This window comes from Biomphalaria glabrata, chromosome 5, assembly GCF_947242115.1.
Source record: "Biomphalaria glabrata chromosome 5, xgBioGlab47.1, whole genome shotgun sequence".
Taxonomy (NCBI): Eukaryota; Metazoa; Mollusca; class Gastropoda; family Planorbidae; genus Biomphalaria; species Biomphalaria glabrata.
Window position 1 is genome coordinate 40,109,761 of NC_074715.1, and position 12,555 is coordinate 40,122,315.

The following is a 12,555-nucleotide window of genomic DNA, read 5'->3' on the forward strand; positions in this document are numbered from 1 at the left end:
GCAATATGGATTAGTTTGACTAGATTACTTTTATACGTGATTTTGAAACGATATGATATAATTAAATCGAACAAGCACAGCCGGTAAATACCATTAGTCATGTATTATTAGTCACGGACAGTTCCACCCCGACAAACAAGTAGTTCTACGGTCGGCGAAATGTTTACATGGTTGCATTTTCTTATTGAAGAAATTCACACCCGCGCATGCGCCATTAACCTCAAGTTTTAACAAATTAATGTCTGAACCATCTCTAATGCTAAGAGAATTAACTCCCCAGAAATGGTGATCCAAATCTACCGTCAAGCTAATACGTTGAAAAAGACTAATTTTTAATTATACTTTCCTGAAATATTAACATATACACTCCTCTCCCCTTTTTTTTTTCAAATCCGCGACACCCCCTTCAAGTCACTTCCCGTGCTAGTACTACATGCGAAGAATGCCCTTCAAAGTTCGCAGCTGTAACCTTGACTGGTTTTGGCCGACAGTTCATCTTAAGTGCTAGCTGTACATCATGTCCTGTACTCGACTAATCTTCCTAAATTTTCCTTAACCCAATTAAGTTTTCATAACATTAGTCTCGTCTTGGGATTTGTGGGTCAAGGTCAACCATGAGACTTTCCTGCTATATGTGTCTTTGTTTTTTTGAGTGTGTGCATGTGTATGTGTGCTATTGTTATACAACAGGTATGGCAATTAATCTGCTCGCGGGCCACAAGACGATCATTGAGTGTGTCGATGCGGCCCGGACTATGTATATTGCGTTTTTTAAACTGCTGTTTGGTAAAAAGTCTGTTCACGTTATTTCTCCCACACCCACTTGGATCAAGCTGAATTTTGGCACAAATATTTTTTTTTACCTGACAAAAAAAGAATCAATAAAAAAAACAATTAACCAATTAGTTCATTATAAATATTGGTCATTAATTAGTTCGTTAGGTATCAAACAAGGGAAAGAAAGTGCACTTAACTGAAATAGAAATTTCTTTTAATAAACCCTAATGCTTTGTTTGATTTTTTTATAGTTTCATCAATATGTGGATTCCATGGCAGTTTTTTATTTATTGTTCATTATATGGACATCTAGATCTAAGATCTAGCCTAGATCTAAGCCTACTTCTAGATTTAGAATCTAGTTGTAATCTACATAAGATTTACCTAAAAATTTAAGCAACGCTTATAAACATCAATAAAAATTGAAGCAACTGTATTTCACTCAATTATCGCAAAATTACTGTAATATGGCTGACTACGCCATGTTGGCACTGTCAAGTGGGGCTGTTTTCGGGCTCATCTAGGGTATGATGTAGTTGCTTGGGCTTCCTTTCCTGATCAGTGTAAACCAAAACAAAGAATGCTCGCATATGAACAGCAAAGTAACTTGAACAACAAATAAAGGTCATCGAAGACAAGATAAAATTAAAACATCATCGATTAGCCAACAATTGTTCACAACGAACAATATTTAATAATACATCATTATAACTTAGCAAGGTATTTCCCTAAGTAACAATTTCATGGTAATGAACAGGACATTAATAACCTAATTGTTCAAATAACAATAACACACCTTCCACACAAACACTCCATCTCGGCGCCCTACAGAACATGAACTTCATACACCTCCAACAGCAGTACGGCTTCAAGGGCGGAAAGGCGACACTCTTTCCCACAGCCCCAAGCCTAACACCGTGAAGCGAAAGAAAACCTAGATCTAGTGATGCCGCTACAATAAAGAACTTTTCATTAACGACACCCGTACCGAAAGATTAGCCTACTTACTAAAACAATGTACTTACGTACCCTTAAAACCAGCTAACAAAAGTAGCTCTCTCCACTGCGGAAACTAAGGATAACGTAAACACACACATACACAATATTCTAGACAACAAAACGCGCCTAATACCAACTACTTCCTATACCCTAAAACACTAATATTAAACACAATAAGAAAACTTCACGCGCGCACGACAGGCTCTAGACCTAGATTTAGTCTCTAGCTAAATTAACATTTATTTATTTTTGAAAAATTATAAGGGTCAAACTAGAGTTTTGTCAGTGTGGCTGATGAACTAGCAATTTTTTTTAAGCGATATACATCTAAATATTGCCCTATTCTATCCAACTTTTCAGGTCTTGATGACAATGCATAGAAAGTCAGTTTCTCCATGTTACTTTTGACCAGTCCATCCTAATAAAATATTTCAAAGTAAAATAAAGCATAAAAAGTAATAACAATATGACCAATAAATATGTTTATATCTTGTTTTCCAAAGACTTGTGGGTGTTTTTTTGGTCTTATTTTGCTTAAAATGTAAAGCACTTCAATAAATATTTTGAAGTAAGCCATCGTCTTTATATGTGAAGACTAAAGCAGATTGTAGTACTTCACTTGTAATACAAAAACTAAGTAGTGTTAAGCATAGTGGCAAAAGTTTATAGCATTAGAAGATTTCACCACTAGGATGACTGTAATGCTTGGCTGGGTGTCATAAGCAGACATGATATTGGTAATCATGATGGTGATGGCAGATTATTACCACATTGCCTAAGTGAACTCCATATAAGATACTTTATGCACCTATTTTTAAAAGTCATTAACTAAATTATGGTGAAGGCCTCTTTTGAAAACAGTTCTTTTGGCAAACCAAATGAAAATTGAAATAAGTGATGCATTAAAAATATTTTTGTTAGATTATGTTTGTTTACAATATGGAATTTAGAGCATAAAAGTTAGTATTCATTCATTTTTTATTATTTTTTTGGCTTAGGTTTTAAAGCATAGTGATAATAATAATAATAATAATGAGGCTTGTCTTAAAGTCTGAAGATTAATGAGAAATGCAGTATATCCCTTGGCTACGCAGCCCCAGCTGTGACCTACATATTTTACCATATTTAACACAGGCATAACCGTTGTCCACCAGTGGTCTATTTAGATTTTCTTTTCACTTTCTACGTCTGTCCTCGCAGCGAATTTTCTTTTGATTTCAAATGTGTCAAACTGTTAAATTTCTAGGAAATCTTTAGAGCTGTTTTTGAGATCAGCGTCCGCCCACCCACCCTCCAGGTTTCTCCATGACTGAGTGACTTGAATAGATGTATTGTAAAAAAACAAACAAACAAAAAACAATACAACGATGTGAATAGATCATTTTACTTTTATTTGGACCAGGTACTTGAAGGCATACAAATCTAGCCAGCTGCACACTTTTTATTACTAGACAAATATAATCTAGCAACGATGTAGCAAGAGAGAATACAAAGTAGCTATCTTTAGTTCGTGATACTAATGTCCAATTGTCTGGAATATTGTAGTGTGGAAATCGATATGACGAGAAATATTTATTTTTACATGAAAAAAAAATATACTAGCCATGCACTCCTGAGTTTTTCTAATCGGCATTAAATATCTTTGATATAAATTCATTATTCTTTTGTACAACAAACAACATGGCTCTAACGTAACGTAGACTATAAACACAGTGATTGCTACATAATAAACTCAAAATAATAAACAAAACGTAATACTTTCTACAGTCCTTGTTCCATATGCTAGGACAGTGCTATTAGAGCATGGAGGGGGTTGCCTGAGTCAGCCAGGAAAACCAGTGACTTGGCAGAATTTAAGTTATTGGTTAACATGCATGACTAGATGCAAAACGCGTAAGACGTAATCATCTTCTTTTTTGAAGTAACGTCTGTATTTTATAAGATAAGATGCAGCAACAACTAGATTGCATGACGTATTAATCTAGTGAAAAGTTGTCTGAACGATTATGGGGCTGGGTGAGCGTGCGATATAAGTGAGAGTCGACTTTGGGGACATGGCTTACCGTTAGTATCAAGTGGGCTACATTAAGGGAATTAAAGGAAAATATAAATCTTACCCAAAAAAATAAAATCACGATAAATCAGAATAAACAGTTTGAACTTTAACAAAAACATTATAGAAATACAGGAACTTATAAAAAGAATTTATTTAAGTGCACTACAAGGAGAAAATGAATGTTTAAAACTAATAAAATTAAATTTTTTTATTGCTAAACAGGACTTAGTTGTCCACACTTTTAGTAATTAATTCAACTTTTTAGTGCACTTACTAGACTACACAGCAGCCATCAATATGTACTTGTTGGTGATACTAAAAACATTAACATATGCATTCAATGACATAAATAATGAAGTAAAGTCATAAACACTTTCTTAATCAGTTCAAAGAGAGTTTGCCTTGACATTCAAATAATTTCAAAGTGATTTCGATTTTAAGAGAATAATTATCCGGTGAGCATATTATAGGATGTGTGCTAATCTATGTATTTTAAATGGTTTACGATAATTTGCATTCTTTTTTTTTTTTGTAGCGCTGTAAAATTAAACTTCCAAGCTCTTTCCCTAGAGCGTCCTTGACATTGTCTACTTTGTGTGTTTCGAAATCTCTCTCAATTTTCAACTTTTTTTTTTTATTAAGTGTTTCTGTAGGTTTCAATATATCGCCTCCGCATTTCTCTTTAGCGCTTTCTATTCTTTGTTCTCCCTTCCTGTATTTTATTGTTGAAAATCTTAACATGATCTTACAAATCGAGATGCTAACAAAGAGCAGATAACTGCACATGTATTTAAAATGTATGGAGAAAATCTTAATAAAAATTATATTGCTAACTTTAAGATCGCAATCGTAAATAAACAACTTAAAACAAAGGGGAAATAATTATTTTTTTTACTGTCAAAAGCTAATAAAATAGATAAAGGCTTACTTCACTAGGTTTAAGCTACAATTCCTAGCGGCAATTAACATGAAGTGAATGTAGTGTATATACGAGCTTTCAAGATCTACCGTGACTTTTCGCGAGGGAGGTAACCTAGCTGCAAGTCGTGATCGCTCAGCGGTCTCTCATTCGTTAGAGTCGCGGTATTTATACTAGAGATCTTCGTCAAGGAGGCATCTCCGTTCTTCTGCTTTGATCCGCCCGACGCCTTGCTCGCAAAGTGGGGAGTGGTGGAATCATCCTCCAGGTCCACGTAGGTGGCGGGGCCTATGAAAGACAGAACTACGGGAATGAGGAACACAGCGTGCAGGACTCCGAAGCCGATAACCAGCACCATGATTTTGAAGAAAGACTGGAAAATGTAGGACTCGGTAAAGAGCAGCACAACCACGCCGATAATGGAGGACAATCCCCCGTTGAAAATCGGGCCTGAGGCGTGAACAATAGCGTCCTTGGCGCGGTCTTCCCTTGACTGTTTCTCTGATACAATGTAAGCTGTACAGACATGGGCGCTAGAAATAAAAACATTAGAAATTACTACTTCGAACAAGACAAATGTATAAAGAAATAAGCAAAACATACACAATGATTTAAAAAAAAACAACACGTATCTAATGGGAAGAACTCCACATTTAAAGCAACAGTAAGACACACATGTATAAAGAAACAAGCAAAACATACATAATAATTTAAGAAAAAACTTATCTAATGAGAAGAACTCAACATGTACAGCAAATGTATCTCAGTACTGTAAGATATATTTCCTTTTTATATCAAACAATACTAATAACTTTTTTTTTTTTTTTTACCTATCCCTTAGTCTGTTGGACCGTTGGGGCACCAGGCAAGATTTGTCGACCGTCTTTCTCCATTCCTCCCTTTTTTTTGCCTTGTTCAGAACCTCTCTCAATGGCAGGCCTGTCCATTCTTTAATGTTGTCCTCCCATCGCTTTTTCTGTCTGCCTCTTCTTCTTTTCCCTGGCACTGTTCCCTGAAGAAAGGTCTTTGCGAGCCCCGTAGATCTCGTAATGTGGCCAAAGGTTTTTAGCTTTCGTTTTTTCACAATAGTAAGCAGGTCGTCATGAGCTCCGATCGCTACAGTAACCCTGTCTCTGATTTCTTGGTTTGTGATGCGGTCTTTGAATGTGATGCCTAGGATCCTTCTGTAGCATCTCAATTCCATTGCTAGGATCCTCCTCTCAAGCTCTGCATTCAACGTCCACGACTCACAAGCATATAAAAATGTGGCCATGACCAGAGAGCGCATCAGTCTAATTTTGGTGCCGAGGGCTAAGCCCTTATCTTTCCATATTATTTTAAGTTTTGAAAGGGCTGCTGTGGACTGTGCTATTCGGGCCAATAATTCGGGTTTTGTTCCCTCATCTGAGACAATAGCTCCGAGGTATTTGAAGCTGTTAACACTAGTTAGCTTTTCACCTCCAATACTGATGCCTCTTTTAAAGCCCTGATGGCTATTGGTCATAATTTGAGTTTTTTCGGCATTTATTTGCATGCCATATGCTGCGGAAGTCTTGTCAATGCGCATCACCAGGTCAGCTAGTTCTTCTTCTGTCCCTGCTAGGCCGTCAATGTCATCTGCGAAGCGCAAGTTAGTAATTCTTCTTCCTCCAATGCTAACAGTACCTTCATAGCCCTCGAGGGCATCTTCCATTATCCTTTCAAGGAAGATATTGAAGAGTGTTGGTGACAGTAGGCAGCCTTGTCTTACTCCAACTGTGGTTTTGAACCAGTCCCCAATATTATTGTTGAAGTACACTAATAACTTATCCATGGTTAATTAGCTAATTGGTTAGTTTTTAGATTGGTTCATGGTCTTGTTAGGGGCAGTGAATAATTGTATGCAAAGTTTCAACTTGATCCGAGCCTTGGAAGTGGGGGAAATAAAGTGTTCCAAATTGTTACCAGACAGATAGTCAGTTGAGAGAAGCTTTGGAATACACAAATAAATGATAGCTTTTATAAAGCGCTACTTTCATGCTTATGGCATGATCAGAGCGCTAAGGTCCAATCTCATCCGTGGACCAGTGCGGGGAGGGGGAAATGGGTGAAGATTTTCCGTGCTGCCTTTAGGCGCTCAGTAAACATAACTCTGCTCGAGTCGGGTGTCGAACCTCGGGCCCCACTCATAGGAAGCCAAGCCAAGTTCAAGCGTACTTAGCCTCTCGACCACGCTATTAGAATAGGACTATGAAAGTAAACTGGTGACTACCCGTGGCGCACACTAATACACACAAACTAAAGAATGGCAATAACTACAGGTCAAAGTAATAGTGTGGCTGTAGAAAGTTAATATTGCGTAAACGTGTATGTTGTCACATTTTTAAGTTATTCCCCTTGGAAAGGGAGGTAACACTGTTTTGTTATCTGTTATATGTGTAACGTTAGTGTGTGAATATATGGATTACAATGTTTAGTGTATTCTATTGTATTATCTTGTTTAATATAGCAAACAAAACAATGAACGCCACAATCTCATGTACACTTCACATTAAACTAATTCGCCTGACATATGTCATGAAATCTTCTTCGGACACAAAGTATTGCTGTGTTGTTATGCGTAGTTTCACACTAGTATAAAGAGTACATATAACGTTACAATAAATCTCTAGATAGTTTTTCTCTAAATGTTTCAACTGACCAAAAGTCCACTGAGAAGCCAACACTCATGATGAGGTGGATCATTGTGACAGAGCTGAGGGTCAGACCCCAGTGGGCCATGAAGCCAAATATTCCAGTGACTATCATGACCACCTGGACCATAACAATGACCACAATCATTGGTTGCGGGATGAAAATGCAGGTCACCACGAACATCACTGTAGGGGAGACAAAATCAAAGTACAGACTGAAAGATTTAATGTTCATAACAGATTGGCCAGTGTTTTTTCTTTTTCAATTATGTTCCATATGTAGGCCTATCACAATAAGTGATTTTTATTAGGTTTGCATTTTTCCCTATGTAGAAACTAAAAAGCTAAGGTTTTATCTGAATGAATTCAAACAAAAAAAAGCTTACATAAGCGATAGTTTTTGAGACAAAACCTATTAGTTCTGAAATGAAAATCCACAATTAATAATCTCATATGCTGTGTTTTGTTTTGTGTGTTTCAGAAAAGAACATTTTTACATTCCAATCCAGACCTCTGCCAGTTTGCAAGGGAAGGTAGCGGGTGAGGTTCAAGCTCGGTATAATAGCCACAACAGTTGCAGCGCAAACCACGCGATCAGGCCACCATCTAGACCAGGGGTTCTCAACCTGTGGGTCGCGACCCCCTTGGGGGTCGATTGACGATTTGCCAGGGGTCGCCAATGACCATCGAAAAATGGATTGTTATGTCCTTCTTCTATTGCTGTGTATGTTTGCAAGGGGGGAGGGTCGCGGCAAAGTGGGGAAATTGTAAAAAGGGGTCGCCGAGCTTAAAAGGTTGAGAACCGCTGATCTAGACCAAAAACCGTCTTGCCAAAAGTTTTGTAAAAATGATTAACATGAACTTTTCCCCCCAGAATGTAAAAATTAAAGCTTTTAATACGGTTTGAAATTTAAGTGCGATATTAATTTTAATTTGTATTATTAAACACTTGATGCTACACACATGCGAGCCCGCACAGCAGATCGGCTTTTCAAACTGGATAACGCTTTAGTACACCATTAAAACATTTATTTCCCGGAGAGAATGGTTGTCGAGTTTTTATACTCTAAGCGTCTCTATTGTCATTCTAAACATGGCGTAGGCCCTATTTCATATTTCTATCCACACTTTTGCCCCGAGATTACTTCACAAATTACTATTAAATATGTATTCTAACAATGCGTCTGCTGATTTCTAATTCGCGCAAGCAGTAAACCAATTTTAGTTAACCTTGATTGATCTTCAAACAAACGACTGTTCATCTGATGTCTATTGTTTCTTTATTTCACTGTGAAATTCTACAATGTCAACTATAAAACATTAAGTTGATTTAGAAAGTCGTGTTTGTTTTTAAAAGAATAGTAGGCCTACATGTAGAAGTAGTTTTGTATAAATATTAAAGGCAAATCGCTGTGTCTCATTTCTTCATCCTTGACCGATGACAAAAGAAAACAAAAAGCCGAAAAGAATTATTGGGCCAGCAAAGTCTTTTCCAAAAATATTTAGTTCTCAATAAACTGCTACATAAGGAAGTTCTATTGTAGCGTATAATATTGTAATAACTTAAGGGAGGCAACTCTACGAGGCAACGATGTTTATTCACAAACCATCACAAGTACATAAAACATCATCTGTCTTTAGCACAGTCTCTTCACATCGGCTCTCGACTTGGGCGGAACTTGTTCTCTTCTGCCTAATGTTGACATCCTTTTCAGTCCAGTCTATAATAGTGCGCACCTACTGCACTAGCCTAGATGGCGGTGCGCATCGCGATATATAGTTCTCATTAAACTGCTACATAAGGATGTTCTATTGTAGCGTATAATATTTAATATGTTGCTAAAAAACTTCTTTATGGAGAATTGTTTAGAATGTATGAATCAAGTTTGCCAAGTTTTATGTCTTGATAAGTTGGATCAGATATCTTTGCCTTTTTTTGCTTGTTTTTCGTATTTCTAGCTTTCACATACTTACAAAAGGCTGTGTCAGAAATAGATTAACAGATGGACAGCTCAATACACTCTTAAGAATAACTACGTCCCCATTTGAAACAAACTATGACAACTGTTATTGCATCTTCATGCATCGCTTTAGCTAAATTTCGATACCAATAGGTTAAAATACTAAATTTCTGTATTTTTCAAGCAGAAAAATATTTCGACCCGCCAAAAACGGTTGCTTTCAGTTTTACTCCGCTCCTCAAAAAATGTGCTCATCACTGCTCAAGACTAAAAAACTCAAATTAAAACTTTAACTATTCATATCGTTAAAAGTTTGAAAGGTCAAAGTTCATGGTGAATAAGGGATGTGCTGGACGGTTGATGTTTAAAAGTGAGATCTCAAATTGTGAATCAAATGCTCATGCAACTAGCCTTCTTTGATATAAAGAGACAAGATAAATACCGGCTAGAGTGACCCCAACCGTCTGTAGAGTACCGGACAGGATAGAAAGGTACTGTTCAAAATAGACAAATGCTGGATGATAAGCAAAGACGTCAGCCGGCGAAGCGTCTGCCAGGTCCCTCATCCGTGTCATTAAGTTGGCCTGATCATTGGAGTCTACAACCTGGATACAATAAAACAGGATCTGAACAACACAGGCTTAATGTTGATGTAGCTTTGAGACTATAAGACAAACGTATAATACATGAAGTAAACATTTATAGAAAAAACAAGATTACAATGAGAGTTTGTGTTATCACACAAATAGATTTAGGCGGCCCCCGTTAGATCCCTAACGGGGCCGCCTAAATCTACTAGGTCTAAATCTAAAATCTAAAAGAATGCTTGTAAAATGTTTTACATGTTTCGGATGTTCCTTCAGAGTTGAAGATAATTACTTCCTAGTCCAAACCTCCCGATAGCACGACGGGGGATGGGAGCGGGCAGGGTTTGAACCCGGGACTATCGATAAGTCCGAACGACAGTCCAGCGCGCAAACCGCACGACCAGGCAGCCATGTTTGCCATTGTTAAATCTAATCTGACTTTCAGGTTATTAGATGGAAAATTACAACACACAATTGAACACCAAGTCTTGCAAAAAAAAAAAAAAAAAAAAAACAATCATATTAATTAATCTAGCACTTTTTACATGTACACTGCAAGCATATGACGCTTTTACGACATAGCAGACCTTAAGTTTACTTAAAGTATATAAAGAATAAATAAAAATAAAACTTTAGACTCTTTGTGACGATTAGAAAGTATCATTGATTATTGAACACTTATTTACACGTTAAAATCATAGCATGATAATTCACTCTTTGCAATGATTACTTTGTAATAAAAATTGGAGTTTACACTGAAACACTATTTGTAGGCCTATGTATTGTTACTGAGGATAGACTTACTTTAATAGAGTAAGCATGACATCTGGACGCTACTATGGATTTGTTGTCCTCTCCAAGAACAAGGTCATTCTGGAAGCTCGGGCGCAAGGCAAGAAATGTTTTGAGACCATCGAAGAACGCGTCATCATCCGTGCTGTTGTAGTAGGAAGTCTTGTACAATGACGTCAACCAGCAGTTGTCAACAGTTTTGTCAATGTATGGATCGTCCTTGGACTTGGTCAAAAGCTCGTACACGTTCTTCAAGGAAAAAGGAAACCTAAGTAGCACTTTATTTCATTTGCACTTTATTTCATTCGCACTTCACTGGATTGATGTATCATATCTTATATAATACAGACGTTACTTCAATAAAGAAGATATTTACGTCCTACGAATTTCATGTGTCAATCTAGTCATACATATTAATCAATGACTTAAACTCTGCTAAGTCGTTTGTTTTTCTGGTTGATTCGGACAACCCATTCCATTCTCTAATGGCACAAGGGAAGAAGTAGTATTTGTACGAATTTGTTCTAGCGTATGGAATAAAAAAAATATGTCTATCTTTGTGTCTTTCTCAATATTTCATTAGGTTTTGTTTTTCTATTTGTAAATTGTGGTTTAGAGTTTTATGTATCATAACTTTACTTTTTATTTTTCTGTCCTGAAGTGTCTTAGTGATTTTACTAATGGTGTTACTCTAATCAAATTGGAATATTCGTGTGTTATAAATCTCACTGTTATATTTTGTGTAGGTTCCAGTTTCTTTATGTTTTCTTGAGTTGAGGGATCCCAAACAGAGGATGCATATTCTAATATTGGCCTAAATAAAGTATAGTAGCATTTTAGTTTTCTGTTGTTTTTTTAAATTTCTTTTAATAAACCCTCATTTTTATTTATTTTTGTAATAATTTCATCAATCTGGGATTCATGGGCGTAGCCAGGATTTTTTTTCGGGGGGGGGGTTTTGGGGGAGTGAATTTTTTTCTCCCCCCCCCCCCCGCGAAAAAAATTATATGTATTTATGTGTGTGTGTGTGTGTGTACATAATCTTTATTACATTCTGACCCTTCATTCTTTCGGAAGACGTTTATTGTGCCCTAGAATAGGTTCTTCCATGATTAGTGGAAAAATTGTACATTCCCCGACATCACTAGCAAAGGGGTCTGGGGGAGCGCTAGGAGCTCCCCCAGCGCGGGCGAAGCCCCGCCGCCAAGCACTATTTCTGGTATTGAAAGCAAACAAAATGCATATTCTGAGGTATCTACAGTGCATTTTCCTGCTATTAAAAAGTTTTATTTCAAAAACCTAATGTGCTATTTTTACTGACTTAGACCCTCCCGCGCCGTTTGGCGCATTTGCCATCAAGCTGTTTCCATAAAATTGTAGACTTCCCGCCATTACTAGCAAGGGGTCTGGGGGAGCGCTAGAAGCTCCCCAGCGCGGGGCGAAGCCCCTCCGCCAAGCACTATTTCTGGTATTGAAAGCCAACAAAATGCATATTCTGAGGTATCTACAGTGCATTTTCCTGCTATTAAAAAATTCTATTTCAAAAACCTAATGTGCTATTCTTACTGACTTAGACCCTCCCGCGCCTTTTGGCGCATTTGCCATCAAGCTGTTTCCATAAAATTGTAGACTTCCCGCCATTACTAGCAAAGGGGTCTGGGGGAGCGCTAGAAGCTCCCCAGCGGGGACGAAGCCCCTCCGCCAAGCACTATTTCTGGTATTGAAAGCCAACAAAATGCATATTCTGAGGTATCTACACTGCATTTTCCTGCTATTAAAAAGTTCTATTTCA

General features: G+C 37.3%; 1 protein-coding gene across 2 annotated transcripts in view; it reads right to left on the reverse strand.

Annotated features, from left to right (window-relative positions):
- Positions 1–4,348: 4,348 nt before the first annotated feature.
- LOC106064991 (patched domain-containing protein 3-like) overlaps positions 4,349–12,555 on the reverse strand; it is a 37,886-nt gene continuing 29,679 nt past the window's right edge. For both annotated transcript variants that reach the window (XM_056030602.1, XM_056030601.1), the window contains exons 13-16: positions 10,776–11,012; positions 9,827–9,989; positions 7,432–7,609; positions 4,349–5,284 (exon numbers count right to left, since the gene is read on the reverse strand). In XM_056030602.1, coding sequence (XP_055886577.1) covers positions 4,837–5,284; positions 7,432–7,609; positions 9,827–9,989; positions 10,776–11,012 — 1,026 coding nt within the window. In that variant the 3' untranslated portion in view covers positions 4,349–4,836. The remainder of the gene's footprint in view (positions 5,285–7,431; positions 7,610–9,826; positions 9,990–10,775; positions 11,013–12,555) is intronic.